This window comes from Staurois parvus, unplaced genomic scaffold, assembly GCF_062004578.1.
Source record: "Staurois parvus isolate SC_StPar_1 unplaced genomic scaffold, SC_StPar_1.0 ptg000783l, whole genome shotgun sequence".
Lineage (NCBI taxonomy): Eukaryota > Metazoa > Chordata > Amphibia > Anura > Ranidae > Staurois > Staurois parvus.
Window position 1 is genome coordinate 967,685 of NW_028318579.1, and position 21,227 is coordinate 988,911.

Consider the following 21,227-nt stretch of genomic DNA (forward strand, 5'->3'; position numbering starts at 1 on the left):
GGCATTACATGGAATTCTTAGAGCTGGTGTTAAATCTGCTTATATTTCCCCTTCCATGGTTTCTCGTTCCCCCCCCCCCCCCCTTATCAAAATACTTCTGAAAATGTTTAAATAAAACCTTTACATTCTCATTACATACCTTATTTTAGACCCTGTGATGTCATCACTGGATCCTTGTGCTTCTCTGCGCAATGCAGGCAGATCATGGCTGGTGGGAGGGTCTGTGGCAGGGTGCTGTAGATGGCTTTCTGAAAGCTGGCTCTTGGGAGGAGTTATGCAAATATCAAAATACCTTGATGAGTGGGTGTTCCTAGGCAGCTATACGTGCATGCAAACCATCCTATGAAATGCCCACATGTGATGCTGAACCTCCATGATTGAAAGAACTGAAATCCAATGAATGAAAGGGGTGGCCAAGGGACAGTGAGGCTGGGGAGGAAAGCAGTAGATGTTGCTGGACTAACTAAAGCCAGTAAATAAGGCGGAGCTCTGTCTGACTTGCTGCAGCTTCTTATGGACATTGTGAGAAGCTCGCAGTGTGCAGTGACATCAGCAGGGGTGTCAAACTGGTGGCCCTACATCTGTTGCGAAACTACAAGTCCCTTCATGCTTCTGCCTTTGAGAGTCATGCTTGTAACCGTCAATCTTGCAATGCCTCATGGGACTTGTAGTTTGACAACAGCTGGAGGACCGCCAATTTGACACCCGTGCATCAGAGTAAGCTATTACTGTCCAGGAGAGGAGCCGCTACAACTGTGCAAGACTGAATGGAGGATTGAGGTCAGATTTAACCCTTACAAGTGTCCCAGGTATGAACTAAAATCCTCAAAATTAACCCCTTGCCCTCCAGAGGACTTACCCCCCCCCCCCTTTCTGACCAGGCCATTTTTTGCGTTACGACGCTGTTACTTTAACTGACAATTGCGCAGTCATGCAATGCTGCACTCAAGTTAATTTTATGTAATTTTTTCCCCACGAATTGAGCTTTCTTTGGGTGGTATTTGATCGCCTATGCGGTTTTTATTTATTGCGCTATAAACAAAAAAAAACGTCAATTTTGAGAAAAAAAACAATATTTTTTATTTTTTACTATTACCACTTGCCGTCCGCCTGCTGTTTATAAACGGCAGGACGGTGGCACTCCAAGGGCAGGTTGCCGTTCATAAACGGCACCCGCCATTTCTAGCTGTGCGCGCTCCCTAGGAGCGCGCAGCACAGCGATCCGCTGCCCGCTGTATCCTCCGGACACAGTGAAACACCAATCGTCGGACGGGATCCCGATCATGTGATCACTGATTAGCCAATCAGTGATCACATGCAAAGTAGTAAGCAAGATGTCACTTGTGACTTCATTGCTTACTACGTGTGAAATCTGTGAATGATCACAGAGGTCACATGGTACAAGGCTATTCACAACAGCCTTGCACCATGTGAGAAGCTGTGACCAATCACAGCTCACACTGTAGTTCTCAATGGCTGCAGGAATGCAGCCAGACAGAAGGAGAAATGATTGCTTTTACATCCTATATGGGTGTAAAAGCAATCACTTTAAAAAAAAAAATCTTCATCACCCCCCCATAAGTAGTACAGTGTCACCATGGTGACACTGTACTGCTAGGGTGACAATATGTAAAAAAAAAAACATAATATAAAAATTTAAATTTTTTTTTTAAAAAATTATAATTTTGGTTATTAACTAATTTGGCTTATTTTTTTTCTTACTAAAAAGATAACGGAATAAATTTTGGCCAAGATTTATGATGAAAAATTATTTATTTGCAAAATTTTATAAGAAAAACCCTTTTTTTCAAAATTTTTGGACTTTTTCATTTACATAGCAAAAAAAAAAATCCCAGCGGTGAATAAATACCACCAAAATAAAGCTTTATCTGTCTCAAAAAAATGGTAAAAAAATCATATGGGTACAGTGTTGCATGACCGCGCAATTGTCATTCACAGTGTGATAGCGCTAAAAGCTGAAAATTGCCCTGGACAGGAAGGGGGTAAAAGTGTCCGGACAGGAAGTGGTTAAACATGTCCAGTAAAAAAATTAAAAAATTCAAATTGCGTCATAAATTTTGGCCAAAATGTATTCTGCAATATGTTTTTGCTGAAAAAAATCCCAATACGTGTAAATTAATTGGTTTATGGTAAAGTTATAGCGTTTATAAATGGCGGTCTAGATACTGGAATTTTTTTTTTTAATTTTTACTTGTAATGTTGGTGATCATTGACTTATAGCGGGACTGCGGCGGACAGTCTGACACTGGGAGGGAACTGACTTGGTGTCATTGGCATCCCCAGTGACACCAATACAGTCATCAGTGCTAATAAAAAGAACTGACACTGTACTAATGGCATTGGGCAGGTAGGGGTTAACATGAGGGGCGATCAAAGGGTTAACTGTGTGCTAGGAGTGTGTTACTAGGGGGCGGTGTCAGTGTGCTTCGCTGTAAGCACACTGCTTTGGATGGCTGTGCTGTGCAGTGTGCCCAAGCTGATAGGGAGAACTGTTCATAAACAAACCAGTCCCCCTCCCCATTAGAGATGCTTGGTAATAACCGGGCGCTGGCGAGTAATCACCGGCCGGGACCTGGTGATTGACAGCCGCAGCCACGAATGGCGGCACGGGTAGGGTGCGCACGACTCACTGATGCCCCCTACCCGGAAATGCAAAATCACATACATATATATATATATATATATATATATGTGTGTGTGTGATTTTGCGCATCCCCTGCTGCCCTGTAGCAGTAGATCTGCTATAGGGCGGCGGGAAAAGCGGTTAACACTAATTCCAAAATCAATAACAATGGCACAGTGAGGTTAGTGAGTGTTGGAGATCTGCGACACCGCTGACAGGCTGCTGGGAGGTAATGCGGTTTGCACACAATTGCATCGCAGCCTCATTCACTTGAATGGGTTCTGTGTGGCAGCTGTAGTGCCCGCTGTATGTGAGAGGGGGTATAATTTTTGCTGCAGTATGTGTACAACCCCCTTTTTCTGCTTTATTGGGTTAAAAGGTGCATTTGGGGGTGGTAAAACCGCAGCTCAACTGCTTATTTTTACCACCCCCAGCCATATATGTAAACAAGATCTCTGAGTTATTTAACACCTTATGTTTTTTCTTTCCTGAAATGTATCTCCGCTACAAATGCAAATGGGCATTTATGTAAATCAGTGCGTTTTATTTGTGTAGGTTTCCGTCTTTGTTTCAGGCTTGTTTTTTTTCCTTTTTTTTTTTCATTATGATAATTTTTATTGCTCATCCGTTTACCAGCAGTGAATACATAATATGTAATTAAACCGAGGAGATACAATGGCCTATTTTTAGTTTTGCGTATAAGCGAGTGTCCTTGTTCGCACAGACTTCATTTATTTACAGTCGAAATGAACATGCTGCCAGGATGGATGGATGGTGTAATCGGGTTATTTGAAGCCCAAGATCACCTTTATCATTTCGGTAGTGCATTTGTCATGTTCCGTATTCGCTCGGTTCTAATTGGCATTCGTCACCCCCCCCATTGCTAAAGATGGTGCCAAATTGTACAAACATGCAGCTCCTGTGCGTATAGAACAAAGGGGCCATGCCTTACGTCTTCGGTGTGGACGAATCATAGTTACATAGTTAGTCTGGCTGAAAAAAGACAAAAGTCCATCCAGTTCAACCATAGAAAAAAAAAAAGTTATAATCCTACACCCACAGTTGATCCAGAGGAAGGCAAAAAAAAAATCCATCTGTAATGGAACCAGAACCCGACTGCCTTCGGTATTTCCATTAGACTCCTGCTTCCCTGACGGAACACAGATCCCCGGACACCACCGCTGACCATACGAAACTAGATGAGACCAGTCTTGAAATAACTCAGGAAATATACTCCTTTATTTTAACACAGATACAAGATATATACACAGGGCGGGGCAATACACACCCAGTAACAAGAGACACATCAGCAGACAGTCCCATCAGGGGGAAGGGTTGTCAGAAACACCCCCCCAAGCCAATAAACAAACACATACATCCCATAATAGTTGGCTCCCAAGCAAGACACACAATAGAACAATGGGATACAACCACATGGCATTAATAAACAATGAACAACCCCCACCCCACCTATCTCCTAGACATGTCTACACAATATTAGGACAGATCACCCTGTACCCCTAACAGGCACAGGGTGACTTACACATAAGAGGGATATGGGGAGCTGAGACAGGGGTCTCCCCACCTCTCCAAAGTGAGCTGGGTTCCATGGGCCCCACACCCAAAGTGACTCCTGTGTGGGTGAGGCTTGGGACAGGTTTGCTGTTGGTCAGACCCTTTAAGGCTAGGTTTACACCTATGCAGTTTGCCTTTGATCCGTTTCTGCAGTGCGTTTTGCGTTTATGATGCATTTTGCGATTTTATGGGTTTTTTTGCCAACTTGTTGCTGGGCAGATTAAAACGCATCAAAAACACACTACATGCATTTCTGCAGCATTTCCATTGAAGACTATTGAACCAAAACGCAATGTTTTGCAGTTAAAAAAGTCCCTGACCCTTTCCAAAAAACACACCGGGGTGAAAATGCAGAGATGTGAACCTGCCCCATAGGAAATCATGTTAAATGTAAATACCACATGGATGCAGCATACCCACACACAGCAGGAGGAAGGAACTGCATGTTCATGCGAGTGTACTTCTTTCATTTTTAATAAAAAGACTGCATTCAATACTACACTATGGAGGATCTTTTTTTATTACTCACTGGTATTGTGAGTAATACACCCCACAGAGCACCTGATTAAGGGCAGAGGAGGAAGTATTGGAGGAGGAACAGGAGATCGTTGATAATCCTTGGCTTTCTGGAGAGTGATCAGCCGGCGATGTAAAGGATCTAGAGCAGTGGTTCTCAACCTTCCTAATGCCGCGACCCTTTAATACAGTTCCTCATGTTGTGGTGACCCCCAACCCTATAATTATTTACCCAGTAATTATAATTCATGAAGTGTCGTTTTACCTCCAATACTGCTGCTTTCTACACAGTAGCTGCTTTCAACACAGTAGCTGCTTTCTACAAAGTAGCTGCTTTCAACAGAGTAGCTGCTTTCTACACAGTAGCTGCTTTCAACACAGTAGCTGCTTTCAACACAGTAGCTGCTTTCTACACAGTAGCTGCTTTCTACACAGTAGCTGCTTTCTACACAGTAGCTGCTTTCTACACAGTAGGTGCTTTCAACACAGTAGGTGCTTTCAACACAGCAGCTGCTTTCTACACAGTATAATATATGTGTTTTCCCATAGTCTTAGGTGACCCCTGTGAAAGGGTCGTTCGACCCCCAAAGGGGTCGCGACCCACAGGTTGAGAACCACTGATCTAGAGTGATCGTGAATGCTTGTTTGGCCCTTTGGGGTCAAGTATAGGAGGTGAGGAGGCACTGCAGCTGGAGTGGATTTAAAGTGTGCTGGCACTTGCACGAAGCTATCACTTATCACATATTGCATGGTTTTGAGAACACTTAATATTTGTGATTTATGGACTTATAAGTGTTTGGTTTATTCGTTTTTTTGAGTACGAATAAGGACACTTAACATGAGTTTATTTATTGGATATTCTGTGTGTTTCACCATTTTAGGTCATCAAGGTGACCCTTACACCAGTGTTGTTCACTTTTATTTGTGTTATCACATTTATAGCACTTTATTATATTATATATTATATGTTTAGTTATTTGTATTAGTTAGCGCTGCACCATTTACTATATTACATGTTAAATGGACTGCTGTACGTTTCTGTAAAATGCACCGGTGTAAACCAGTCATGGCTGTTAAAAGGGGCAGGACAGGGATCTCCAAACTTTCTGAGCAAAGATCCGGTTTGTTGTCAGACTTTGTAGGGGGGGTCAGACTGTGGCCAGTGAGAGTAGAAAATTCCCCAGTGTCGGTGGGAGTAAACAATGCCCCAGACTTGGTGGACAGTGAGAGTAAAAAAATGACCTAGTACCTGTGGGTATGTAGGAGGATGAATCGTTCCCCATCATTGGTATTAATGGGAAAATTAGTGCCCCAATCGTTGGTTTCAGTGGGAGGAATAGTACGCAATCATTGGTGTCAGTGGGAGGATTTATGTCCCATTGTTGGTGTCAGTGAAAGGAAAAATGCTCTATTTTTTAGATCAGTGGTAGGAATTATGCTCCATTGTTGGTGTCAATGGAAGGAATAAAGCCCATCATTTGTGTCAGTGTGAAGAATCATGCCCGATAGTTGGTGTCAGTGGGAGGAATAGTGCCCCAATGTCAGCGTCAGTGGGAGGAATAGCACCCCATTATCAGTGTCAGTGGGATGAATAGTGCCTCATCGTCAATTTGAGGAATTGGGCTCCATCATTGGTGTCAGTGTGAAGAATAGTGCTCCCTTGTTGGTGTTAGTTTTGAATAGTGCCCCATTTTTTTATATCAGTGGTAGGAATTATGCTGCATTGTTGGTGTCAATGGAAGGAATAAAGCCCATCATTTGTGTAAGTGGGAAGAATCATGCCCGATAGTTGGTGTCAGTGGGATGAATAGTGCCTCAGTGTCAGTGGGAGGAATTGGGCTCCATCATTGGTGTCAGTGTGAAGAACAGCGCTCCATTGTTGGTGTTAGTTTTGAATAGTGCCCCCAACACACCTAAACAGTGTGCACCACACTTTGGTTGTAGCACACCCCAGTGCACAGATGTGAACCATCTGTGCGTTATGCTCTGTGCCAAGACAAAAAGAAGATACTTGTTCACTTACGTTTATGTGCCTTGATAATGATTGGACTTCATTAATGCAACACACATCAATGGCCATGTATTTCCACAATGCTCTAATGTGAACAGCTCCTCAATCTTCAATGCATGTAATCCAGTGACACTTCTGGATCTTAGAGCCACATGGTACACAGGATTTTGACCTCATAAAGTCCACACTAAACCCTGCCTCCTCCAGGTGATGGTCATCACCCTTGCCGTTCTGTTTCAATGTCCAAGACTCTTTGGACATTGAAACAGAAGTTCTGAGATTTGACAGTTGAATAGAAAGGGTGGGATTTATTGTCAGGAGGCTGACATTGATAGAGGTAAGGCCCTGTGTGTAGCATTGACCTAGGGCCCAGTGGGATCCATTCTGACACAGCAGTTGATTTGATGGTAAACACAGGTACCATGTTGCCTTGGGCAGTTTATGACCCATAAAGAAGAATTTTAGCCTTCTTGTAGACTCATATTTTTAAAACAATCTGGACAATGTAAATCATCATTTAGTGAGTTCTTAAAGGAAGCCATATCTCAACACCCGTCCCTCTCTTTATAAAATAATCCAGGAAATATCACATCATAGCTGAAGCCAACCCAATTTTCAGGCTTTGCCAAGGATCACACAACGTTTGCAACCTGAGGTGTTCCCTCTCAGTTTCATGACATTTAGGCCTTGGGACCAGCCATAGAAAATGATGGATGGCTTTACAGGAAACATTCATGGAGCTTAGAACCTGGCTCTGGGCTCCCCCCCCCCCCCCCCCAGTGCTCTCCCCCTAGCATCTCCTTCAGTGCTTATTTATTTATTTTTTGCATGTTAACCTTTTTCAGATGACTTCAAGTCAGTTGTGTGATGAGCAATGTCCTCTTTTGGATCTTCTCTCACTGTGGTCCTCATTGAAGTAGAGAGTGGTGCTGACCATACTCTGCATTGTTACACTGTGCACACAGGGACCATGCTGACTCCTTTTTAGGGTCCAGTTCCATGACACCCTATGCTCCCAGTATGTTCTCAGTGTTCCATACACATACACTGAGCTTAGAGCCCCCACTCCCTCATCTTTTTTTTCTTTTTTTAATAATCAGCACTTTTTCCACTTGTCTTCAAAACAGTCATATGTTGAACAGTGTCCTCTTTGGATCTTTTCTTGGCTATAGGCAGTCCTTCAGTCCACAGTAATGCGCCACTCTCTGCTTCATTACACAGTGATTGCAGGGCACCATGAGGACTTCCCTGAAGAAACCAGGTCCATGATGCCCTGCACTCACTGTATGTTCTCAGTGTTCCAGGTTGAATGATGCTCTTCAGAGCTTTGAGACCCAAAGCCTTATTGGTCCAGTGAAGTAAAGTAATTTACTTATCTATTTTCTCAGATGGCATCAGCGTCAGTGGACTACCAGTCTCCAGTCCTTTCCGACATATTGTCAAACCCAGGGCCGAAACCAAACCGCTTAACCCACCGGAAAGCAACAAGACCAGTGATTTCAGCCATGTGAAGGTAAGAAGTTGGTTAAGATAGTATTTTTTTTTTACTTTGGATAGACAGGTAGGGCTAGAACCCCTGCTGTGTTGTTCTGTATGTGTAGTTGGGTAGATCATCCTCTGTTTGTCCTGGTGACCTTTGTCACAGAGATGGAAGTTGATGGGAAGCCCAACATTTTGGAGTTATCATTAGAACAGAAGGCCAGGGAATATCTTCCAATGGGGAGACCTTTTAGAGTGACAACTGTCTAAGAGGGAACTCTCCCTTGTTACATCTAGATGCTTCTTAGGTACGAAATGTGAAGGGAAATCTGGGCAACAGGACAAAAAAAGAAAAAGAAAACTGGCTTTGCCCAAAACTAAATTAAAAAGTTTTGGCTGTACACTGTACACTGTTGATAATTGGTTGGAAAGTCTGACCTAGTATGGATTATGGACTGTTCATGATACTTATTTATTTGCACAAACATACAGATTTTCAGGACAAGGTGTACCCCCTTCTTCAAGGTCCAATAATTGTATTAGTACTGCTTGGACCTAGGAGAGGGTAAACCCCAAATGCTTGTCTTGAAAATTTGTATGGTAGTGCAAAAAAAACGATCACGGACAGTACTCAATTGTTTTTGCAGTAAGCAAAACAAGCAACAATGATATTGGTTGTCCGAATGACGTTTGAATTTAATACGAAGTATTAATTGCTCATGTGAGTGAACTCAATGTTATATAGTTACATAGTCTGGTTAAAAAAAGACACAAGTCTGTCTAGTTCAACCAATAAAAGGAGGGGAATTATGCAATCCCATACCCAAGGTTGATCCAGAGGAAGTAACAAGTTAAAAAAAACCCTATAAAGTATGATCCAGTTTGTTCCTGCAGGGGAAAAAAATCTTTCCTGATCCTCCAAGAGGTAATCGAATATTCCCTGGATCAACTTTACCTATAAATATTAGTATCCAGTTATATTGTGTACCTTTAGGAAATAACCCAGGACTTTTTAAAACAATCCACTGAGCTGGCCAGAACCAACTCTTGAAGGAGTCTATTCCACATTTTCACTGCTCTTACTGTGAAAAAGCCTTTCCGTGTTTGGAGATTAAATCTCTTTTCCTCCAGATGTAAAGAGCGCCCCCTTGTCCTCTGTGATGACCTCAGGGTGAATAACTCTACACCGAGTTCACTATATAAACCACTGATGTATTTATACATGGAGATCAGGGGCGGACTGACAACTCATGGGGACCCCGGGCAATAGGGGATGATGGGGCCCCCGTGTCCTTGCCCAAACTCAAAAAAGCCAATGAAAAAGGTACCAGGGGCATCTCATGGGGCCCCGTGCTGACCCCGGGCCCTCGGGCAGTGCCCGAGTTTCCAAATGGTCAGTCCGCCCCTGATGGAGATAATATCCCCCTTATGTATTATACATGGAGATCATATCCCCCCTTATGTATTATACATGGTGATCATATCCCCCCTTATGTATTATACATGGAGATCATATCCCCCCTTATGTATTATACATGGAGATCATATCCCCCCTTATGTATTATACATGGTGATCATATCCCCCCTTATGTATTATACATGGTGATCATATCCCCCCTTATGTATTATACATGGAGATCATATCCCCCTTATGTATTATACATGGTGATCATATCCCCCCTTATGTATTATACATGGTGATCATATCCCCCCTTATGTATTATACATGGTGATCATATCCCCCCTTATGTATTATACATGGAGATCGTATCCCCCTTATGTATTATACATGGAGATCGTATCCCCCTTATGTATTATACATGGTGATCGTATCCCCCTTATGTATTGTACATGGAGATCATATCCCCCTTATGTATTATACATGGAGATTGTATCCCCCCTTATGTATTATACATGGAGATCATATCCCCCTTATGTATTATAGATGAGATCATATCCCCCCTTATGTATTATACATGGAGATCATATCCCCCTTATGTATTATAGATGAGATCATATCCCCCTTATGTATTATACATGGAGATCGTATCCCCCCTTATGTATTATACATGGAGATCATATCCCCCTTATGTATTATAGATGAGATCATATCCCCCCTTATGTATTATACATGTAGATCATATCCCCCCTTATGTATTATACATGGAGATCATATCCCCCCCTTATGTATTATACATGGAGATCATATCCCCCCCTTATGTATTATACATGGAGATCATATCTCCCCCTTATGTATTATACATGGAGATCGTATCCCCCTTATGTATTATACATGGAGATCATATCTCCCCCTTATGTATTATACATGGAGATCATATACCCCCTTATGTATTATACATGGTGATCATATCCCCCCTTATGTATTATACATGGAGATCATATCCCCCCTTATGTATTATACATGGAGATCATATCTCCCCCTTATGTATTATACATGGAGATCATATACCCCCTTATGTATTATACATGGTGATCGTATCCTCCCCTTATGTATTATACATGGATATCATATCCCCCTTATGTATTATACATGGTGATCATATCTCCCCCTTATGTATTATACATGGTGATCATATCCCCCCTTATGTATTATACATGGTGATCGTATCCTCCCCTTATGTATTATACATGGATATCATATCCCCCTTATGTATTATACATGGAGATCGTATCCCCCTTATGTATTATACATGGAGATCGTATCCCCCCCTTATGTATTATACATGGAGATCATATCCCCCTTATGTATTATACATGAGATCATATCCCCCTTATGTATTATACATGGAGATCATATCCCCCTTATGTATTCTACATGGAGATCGTATCCCCCCCTTATGTATTATACATGGAGATCATATCCCCCTTATGTATTATACATGGAGATCATATCTCCCCCTTATGTATTATACATGGAGATCATATACCCCCCCCCCCTTATGTATTATACATGGTGATCATATCCCCCTTATGTATTATACATGGAGATCATATCCCCCTCATGTATTATACATGGAGATCATATCCCCCTCATGTATTATACATGGAGATCATATCCCCCTTATGTATTATACATGGTGATCATATCCCCCCTTATGTATTATACATGGAGATCATATCCCTCTTATGTATTATACATGGAGATCATATCCCCCTTATGTATTATACATGGAGATCATATCTCCCCCTTATGTATTATACATCGTGATCATATCCCCCCTTATGTATTATACATGGTGATCATATCCCCCCTTATGTATTATACATGGTGATCATATCCCCCCTTATGTATTATACATGGTGATCATATCCCCCCTTATGTATTATACATGGAGATCATATCCCCCTTATGTATTATACATGGAGATCATATCCCCCCTTATGTATTATACATGGTGATCATATCCCCCCTTATGTATTATACATGGTGATCATATCCCCCTTATGTATTATACATGGAGATCATATCCTCCCTTATGTATTATACATGGAGATCATATCTCCCCCTTATGTATTATACATCGTGATCATATCCCCCCTTATGTATTATACATGGTGATCATATCCCCCCTTATGTATTATACATGGTGATCATATCCCCCCTTATGTATTATACATGGTGATCATATCTCCCTTAATCTCCTCTTCTCAAGAGAGAATAGATTCAGTTCCTCTAATCTTTCCTCCTAGCTGATCTCCTCCATGCCTCTTATCAGTTTAGTTGCCCTTCTCTGTACTTTCTCCAGTTCCCCAATGTTCTTTTTGTGAATTGGTGCCCAAAACTGAACTGTATATTCCAGATGAGGTCTTACTAATGATTTGTACCGGGGAAATGATATCTCTCTCTCTGGAGTCTATACCTCTCCTAATACAAGAGAGGATTTTGCTCGCTTTAGAACCCGCAGCTTGGCATTGCATGCCATTATTAAGCTTCTGATCTTCCAGAACTCCCAGATCCTTCACCATTGACCCCCCCAGATCCTTCTCCACCATTGACCCCCCCCCAGACCCTTCTCCACCATTGACCCCCCCCCCAGATCCTTTTCCACCATTGATTCCCCCAGTTGTACCCCCCCAGTATGTTTGATGCATGCATATTCTTAGCCCCCAAGTGCAGAACCTTACATCTACCAACTTTAAACCTCATTTGCCACACAGTTGCCTAATTAAATGTCATTCATATTGTTGGTGATTGCAAACCTGTGAGGAAGTCACCATTGTGCTAATTCCCTCATCAAACCAACTCGATCTTCTCTTAAGGTAACACTAAGCACTTGTTCACACTAGTGGTGCTCTCTAAAGAGCGATTTACATTCAATACATCGCCTTCTACTTTAACCCCTTGAACCCTGTACTACTGGGTTGCAACCTTGTGCATTGCTCATGGTTACGGGGCCGTTGTAGAGTGGCTCTATCCATTGAATTCATGTGCGTTTAGGCACCTCAAGCGTTTCGGAGTTGATGGATTCCACTGCCTAGAATATTCATTTATTCTGGCCTTTGGAATGCAGTAATGCTCAATTGCTAAGCGATAAATGGTTAGATGTGTTTACATGCGTTTAGGCGCATTCAGCGTTTTATCTGCTCTTTCAGCTCCTCTCCTGATCTCGCCTTTGGTGAGGTTTTCTTTTTCAGCATGTAAATGCTCCTTTTCTAATATGCCTGGAAATGAATATGTGTGAATGGGGTTTATTTACTAAAGCTGGTTCACTCAGTTCAATCTCGTGCGCTTCTGCAGAGAAACCAATCTGCTTCCAGGTTTTATTGCTAAAGCCTAATTGAACAAGCTGATTGGCCGCCATGTATAGCTGCACAAGATTCTGAGTGAACCAGCTTTAGTAAATAAACCCCACAGCTTAATGCCGGCCATACGTGGGTCGAAATTTGACCAATTTTTTTTTTTTTGTCCAAAATTCGGACGCAAGAATATTCGGCCGATTTTCACTCTGTTAGTTGGTCAATGGCACCAGCCGATTTTCGTGGTTCCTTCCCTTTTCGGTGATCGGGTATGTTGGAAAATTTGTGAAAAACTACCGATTTTTTTCGACTCAATGATGGTCAAATTGTACGATCGTTTTTCCGAAAAGAATATGCCAATGAGCCATGACCTGGAGGGAACAGAAGTTTCGCCTGTTATATGGGGTGAACTTTATGACTTGGTCGGCCAATTTTCAAAATCATTGATGGCACCATCGGATTACCGGGCGAACGACATTTTCGATTTTTGGACGAAAAATCGTTCGAAATTCGACCTATGTATGGTCTGTATAACATAGAGGTGCTTTTACAGGCTGCAAAAAAAAAAAAGAAAAAAAGCCAAACGGTTGTAAAAGTGGTGTTTTTTAAGCCCTGTGTGCACGAGGCCTAATATTTTAAGCCAACCATCTTTTCCTCCTGTGTGTGATGCAATGTGATGTTGAACGGGCAGAAAGGGCAGAAAAAAGCAAAATGCATAGATTCACTTAGCCCTTTGCTGTTCTGCTATGTTACATAAAAGTTGCACTAATGCAAGTAATAATATATCACGTACCTGGTGATGGAGGCCAATGGAGAGAGGGCTTCCCTTGCGGCTAAGTTCCGGACTCCCCTGAGAGTGGGACAGCGGGAGTCAGGCCCGAAGTTGCACAGGTCGCCTGTAGGAGTGCTGGTTGGTGGTCCACTCAGAAGCACAGCTGGTGCACTGAGATAGGTCTGCAGACAGGAGGCGCCTGTGCGTTGTATGCAATCCCTTCCGGGATTTAGGTGTTTACTGGGTAGTCAGTTCAAGCCAAGGTCAGGTGCCAGGTGGGAATTGGAGCAGAGGTAGTCAGATGGGATAGTGAGGTCATACACAGAGGAGAGAGAGAGAGAATATCCGTAAGCCAGGCCGAGGTCAGATCATGGGTAAGACAGAGTAGACAGGTCCAAGAGCAAGCCGAGTCGGTAACAGGAAATCACGGGTCAAAGGCACAGGGAACAGGGCACGGGGAGCTAGAGATCATCCAGCAACTTGAGGAAGTGAGGAGCCTCCTTATAAAGGCCGTCTGGCACCAAACTGAGGCTGATGTGTCCTTCTGCGGCCATTCAGAGTACTGGCAGAAATGCCAGATCATCCAGAACCTCTGCCGTGGACAGGACCCTGACATAATATAATTTCAAATAATGGACTTTGTTAGATGATGCATAGGAAAAAAGTCACAAGAAAATGTATTTTTAAAAACAATTTTTACTATTTACTCTTAATCTTAATGAAAGACATTCACATAAAGAAATTAATGCAAACACTTTGAGGGTAAGGAGGCAAATAATAACAATATAAATAGGATCACTGATTAGAGTGGAGGTGACACTGAAAATGACATCACAAACCATAAGGCACAGGAAACTACATATTCAACTGTATAAAATGATAAATCGCCCGACTGCAGGACTTCTCCAGGACTTCCTGGCAACAGGAAGCCAGTAGAGGGATTGGCAGAGAGGGATGGAGGACACTTAGTGGAGGCCAGTGAGGGATTGGCAGAGAGGGATGGAGGACACTTCGTGGAGGCCAGTGGAGGGATTGGCAGAGAGGGGTGGCAGATACAGAACGGTTAGTAAGGTGGATGAGTCTGGCAGTAGCATTCATGATAGACTGAAGAGGGGATAGCCTGCGATGAGGTAGGCCAATGAGGAGGGAGTTACAATAGTCAATAGATATGTTTTCTATTTTCTATTGTGAATAGAATCAGGGTTTATGAGATTCTGTTATGTAGATTTTACACAGCGTGCCAACTTTTTGGAGTCGGAGTTGTACAAAACGAGCGTGATACGTTGAACTACAAAACCTAAAAGAGATAAAATGTGTGGAACTGAGACGTCGCAGAACTAAAAAAAGCGCTCTGGGACTCAAGGAGATTTAAGGAGAAAAAGGACTTGGGGACCAAAGTGGTTAAAATTAAACCGTTGTACATCAAATTTGTTCTATAGATAAAGCTTTGGTAATTTACATAACATAGGAGGATTCTGGAACCGTGCGAAAGGTGCTCCTGAGGACAGCCGCTCCCCTCTTGGCGCAGAGCTATTTTTAGCCTCCACTTGTCCCATGTTGTGCTGTTTAAAGATTCATTGCAGGCTGTTAATGGATCTATTTATAACCACGCTACCAACTGCCAGAGCCGGAGCGCTGTGATAAATGGTAATTCTGTTCTCTGAGACCGCTGCCATGGCAGCCGTTAACCCTTCCCACCCCCCCGAACCTGGCAGGTTCCTGGATGTGTTGCGCTGGCATGTGGGAAGAGCTCGGCTGCCTGGCACCCAAATACAGAGCTGTGTCCTCAAAGATGGGTGCGGATCTGTACGTCTTCCCTGTATATGTGCCAGACCGTACAAAAAAAAAAAATGCTTGAAGCAGTACAAGCAACGCATTTCTTAACACTTCCACCACACAGGAACTTTCCAAATATTTTACTTTATTATTTCTTTTCCTATTACAGTCAATACCTATAAACACTTCTTTGCAATCATATAAATATCAAATATTTGGTATGAATGTTTCATATTCAGCATTCAGGGAGTCAGAGTGGACGTAAAAGTGGACTAGTGGACGTAAAAAGACGCTGCTGGACTTCTTTAGAATTCCAAGCATGCTTTGTAAGCACAGAGTCATGTATACAGTCAACTTTTTTTTTTTAAGTAATTAAAAAAACCAAAAAAAAACTTTAAAGGTCCTTGCTTTGGCAGGACATATACTAAAATTGGAACGATACAGAGATTAGCATGGCCCCTGAGCGAGGATGACATGCAAATTTGTGAAGCCTTCCATATGTTATTATTATTATTATACAGGATTTACAGTTGCAAGAAAAAGTATGTGAACCCCTTGGGATTACGTGGAGTTTTGCATGAGTTGGGCATAAAATGTGCTCTGAACGTCATCTAAGTCACAACAATAGAAGAACACAGTCTGCTGAACATAATACTACACAAACATTAGATGTTGCCATGGTTTAATTGCACATAACATGTAAACATTCACAGTGCAGGGAGGAAAAAGTATGTGAACCTTTGGACTTAATAACTGGTTGACCCTCCTTTGGCAGCAATAACCTCAACCAAATGTTTCCTGTAGTTGCAGATCAGACCTGCACAACGATCTGGAGTAATTTTGGACCACTCCTCTTCACAAAACTGTTTCAGTGTAGCAATATTCTTGGGATGTCTGGTGTGAATTGCTCTCTTAAGGTCATGCCACAGCATTTCAATCGGGTTGAGGTCAGGACTCTGACTGGGCCACTCCAGAAGGCGTATTCTGTGCTGTTGCAGCTATTGTTTTGTTGAATTACTTGTATGCTTTGGGTCATTGTCCGGTTGCATCACCCATCCTCTGTGGAGCTTCAGTTGGCGGACAGATGGTCATACGTTTTCCTGCAAAATGTCTTGATAAACTGGAATTCATTTTCCCATCAATGACAACAATCCATCCAGGCCCTGAGGCAGCAAAGCAGCCCCAAACCATGATGCTCCCTCCGCCATGTTTCACAGTGGGGATGAGGTTTTGATGTTGGTGTGCTGTGCCTTTTTTTCTCCACACATAGTGTTGTGTGTTCTTCCCAAACAACTCAATCTTGGTTTCATCTGTCCACAGTATATTTTGCCAGTAGTGCTGTGGAACATCCAGGTGCTCTTTTGCAAACTTCAAACGTGTTGCAATATTCTTTTTGGACAGCAATGGCTTCCTCCGTGGTGTCCTCCCATGTACTCCATTCTTGTTTAATGTTTTCCTTACTGTAGATGTGTCAACAAAAATGTTAGCATGTGCCAGAGATTTCTGTAGGTCTTTAGCTGACACTCTGGGATTCTTCTTTACCTCATGCAGCATTCTGCGCTGTGCTCTTGCAGTCATTTTTACAGGACGACCACGCCTAGGGAGAGTAGAAACAGTGCTAAACTTTCTCCATTTGTAGACAGTCTGTGGACACATGAACATCAAGGCTTTTGGGGATACTTTTGTAACCGTTTCCAGCTTCATGCAAGTCAACAATTCTTGATTGTAGGTCTTCTGAGAGCTCTTTTCTGCGAGGCATGGTTCACATCAGACAGTGCTTCTTGAAACCAGTAAACCCAAAACAGGTGTGTGTTTTTTAATGGCAGGACAGCTGTCCGCAACACATCCAATATCATCACACTGATTGGAGTCAAGGTTGGCTCACTCCTGGCTCCAATTAGCTCTGGGAGAAGTCATTAAGCTAGGGCCTCACAAACTTTTTCCTCCCTGCACTGTGAATGTTTACATTTTATGTGCAATTAAACCATGGCAACATCTAATGTTTGTGTAGTATTATGTTCAGCAGACTGTGTTCTTCTATTGTTGTGACTTAGATGACCTTCAGAGCACATTTTATGCCCAATTCATGCAAAACTCCACGTAATCCCAAGGGGTTCACATACTTTTTCTTGCAACTGTATATTATTATTATTATTATTATACAGGATTTATATATTATTATTAATATACAGGATTTATGTTATTATTATTATTATACAGGATTTATATATTATTATTATACAGGATTTATATTATTATTATTATTATACAGGATTTATATATTATTATTATTATTATACAGGATTTATATATTATTATTATTATACAGGATTTATATTATTATTATTATACAGGATTTATATTATTATACAGGATTTATATATTATTATTATTATACAGGATTTATATTATTATTATTCAGGATTTATATTATTATTATTATTATTATTATTATTATACAGGATTTATATTATTATTATTATACAGAATTTATATTATTATTATACAGGATATTTTTATTATTATTATAATACAGGATGTATATTATTATTATTATACAGGATTTATATATTATTATTATTATACAGGATTTATATTATTATTATACAGGATTTATATTATTATTATTATACAGGATTTATATTGCGCCGACAGTTTGCTCAGCGCTTTACAATATAACGAGAGACAATACAGCAACAATACAGTTCAATACAAGAGGGATAGGAGGGCCCTGATCCTGGGAGCTTACAATCTAGGAGGGAGGATATGGACCATTTAAAGAAAAAAAGGTTAAATAATAAAAAGAAAGTGTAAGTTAATTTTTTCCCAAAAAGGTGAACTAACAAGCTACACCCTCCTGCTCCCCGCTGTACTTACCTCTATGGATGATTAGCTTTCGCTGTCCATAGAGCCGGTGCAGCAGTCTTGGTATTTGAAAGTTGCGGTCTTCTTCCTCTTTACTTGTGGATGCTGGGCTGACCAGAGTGATTCTGATTGATCAGCTTTGGCACATGACTGCCTCAATGAATTGCTCTGATCCGTCCTGGCATCCTCAGGGAAAAGGAGGGGAGGGGTCATTAGGCTGTACTGTGGGTTAAGGTAAAAAATGTTTAGGCTTTAGACACACTTTAAAGCAGACTTTCACTTAATTCTTCCCCTTCCATTCTTTTTTTTTTGTTTGGGAGTGGGTACCTTCTTTTTGACCGGTATCCTACCCATTCCTACTTCTGAAATACTTGAATATTTGAGGGAGGAAGTAGAGAGGAGACGTTGGTGGAAGTGGCAGCAGAGGAGGAGCACTTCACTTTTCAGAGCCCGGACGGTATCAATCAGCTCCAGAAAGGGGAAAGTGTGTTCACCATCAAGGTTTTCCCATTACATTATTGGAAGGAGATCTCTGATTTTCCGGATCCCATCTTCACCACACGAGGGCGCTCCTTCTTCATTTTCTTCTGCTCCAGTCCATTTTGTGACCAGAAAGAGGGGGATCTTCAGGATTATTTACACACCGCGTATTTTAAATACGCTTCTGGTTAGTGCGCATTCCTACCATATGCACTGGAAACGCAGAGAGCACCTTCATAGAACTTTTTGCACTTTATTGCTATTTTTTATATATATTTGCATTGATCTTTATCTTACCACATTGTTTGCATATTGGCATCATTGGTTTGTATACTTGCATTATTGGTACCTTTTTATTTGGCAGCGCTGCATTTTACTTCTTTTACTATTTAAGAATTAAATCAGCTTACAAACCCTCCTCCCCACCGATTGTGGCCTCCCGGGACACATCCTAGGGGGCCGTAGCACCATTCCCAAATTGCTCATGTGCCCCGCGCATGCACAGTGGGGAGGTGGCTGTGAAACCTCACAAAGTCATAGCCATTTCCCATATACAAGATGGCCATGCCAGAGAGCAGAAGCAGTGAAGGTTCAGCTTCAAGGAAGACAGTGCTGGACTCCACAGGCTGGTAAGTGTCTGGTTTTGACAGGCAGCAGCTACAGTATTTTCAGTTCAGTTTAAGAATTTTGGGTGGAGGGGTACCAATAGGGTCACCAACAAAGCAAATTTGAGCCTTTTAAGCAGAAAATCAATCCATGTATACGGGAGACATCTTTTGCCTGCTTGCTACACTTGGGGTTAAAGTCACAAAGATGAGCCACTCATTCCTATTCTGTCCCTGGGGTCGATTCATCAACGTCGCTTACAAATACCTCCTCAGCAGCCAGATTATTTGCTTTTCACCTTAGGTGGAGGCAGAAGGCAGAGGTGGGGATCTGATGTCATACACTGCACAGCATAGAGCTGAGTGTAACCTGAGACCTGAGTGAAGGGAGTAGACACACCCCCTCTAAATAGCCTCATATGAAAACCTGCATAGCTAAGGCTGTCAATCACCTGCTAGGTGGTGGAGGGTGATGGGGCCTTTTCCCAGGATTGTCTGGTGTTTGCATAGCTTGTCAGAAGAGACTCTTGCAGATAGCAGAGGAATGAGAGAGGAGACAGAAATCATACTAGGTGCTTTGAATTTAGGCAAGTACACACTATAGAAGGATATCCTTTGTTCATTCATTAAAGTGGTTGCAACGAACATTTAACCTGGAGAGGAAATGGCCTACTAGCATTCTATTTTTGTCAACCAGAACTAATGTACGTGCCATTTCATAGGAAAAACAGCACTGCAAATTTTGAAATTCATCCATAATTATAGGTGAAATGTTCTCTTTAAAGCTTGTATTTCCCCAATCTAGGTTGTGGGCCAGGACTCCAGTTTCCAAGCATTGTTTATTCCCAGAAATGTAGACAAGCTGAGCGCAGAACATAAGGTCGAAGTGGAGCCTTATGAGGATAAATAAAGTATCATTCAGCAGCGGCCGTATTTCACGGTCTCCTCATGGCTTGTGTATCATGGATGAAACGATGCCGGAGAGGTGACTGAATTATCGCTTTGAGTTGGCAAGAGTAAATTTAAAATAACAGCTCACCTGACTGCGGCTAATGCCTGTGGCGGCATGATGGACTGTGTCCATTGTGAAGAGTAGACTCCACGCTTCTTCGAAACGTCAGAGGCATTGTTATATAGAGGAAAGATGGAGCTCAGCTTCAGACTGTAATGAACATTTCGGCACAACGGTTTTCTGAGAAATGTTTTTTTTCATGAAGTTGGTTGCAGTAGATTCACCCCCCTTTTTCTTTTTTTTTTTTATACTCAAAGACTATGCCGCAATGCACAAGGAATAAAAGTATACACACCCACAGCAACATGTGGTCTGCATCACACCAAACAAAGAGGAGTAGACTAAAAGCTTTTCATCTTACGCTTTCCTTTAAAGCAATCATTCTCAACCAGGATTCTCCCTGAGGTTGCTAGGGGTTCCTTGAGCTGTGGCTTGTTGACATTCCATATGTGCCTACATAATTAGGGGGTCAACATCATTTGACAGAACTTCTGGTATCACACCAATTGTCTTTTTAGCTGTCTGGAAGGGTGTAATTCTGATCACTACTATAAGGGTTCTCATTTCTACCACCGATCACCAACATAAAGAGCAGTCCTCCCACTGGCCACCAGTGTAAGGAGCATTCTTCTCAATGACCACCAATGTAAAGGGCATTCTTCCTACTGCCCACCAATGTAAGGGACATTTTTCCCACTGACCGCCAATGTAAGAAACATTCTTCCTACTGATCA

General features: G+C 41.9%; 1 protein-coding gene and 1 non-coding gene across 2 annotated transcripts in view; both read left to right on the forward strand.

Moving 5' to 3' along the window:
• TRAPPC9 (trafficking protein particle complex subunit 9) overlaps positions 1 to 21,227 on the forward strand; it is an 875,381-nt gene that overhangs the window by 219,447 nt on the left and 634,707 nt on the right. Inside the window, exon 16 of the mRNA XM_089654645.1 lies at positions 8,135 to 8,259. Within this exon, the coding sequence (XP_089510771.1) occupies positions 8,135 to 8,259 (125 nt within the window). The remainder of the gene's footprint in view (positions 1 to 8,134; positions 8,260 to 21,227) is intronic.
• LOC149444340 (U6 spliceosomal RNA) lies at positions 15,932 to 16,035 on the forward strand. Its single transcript, XR_016306528.1, has one exon. It is a non-coding gene; the product is annotated as a U6 spliceosomal RNA (small nuclear RNA).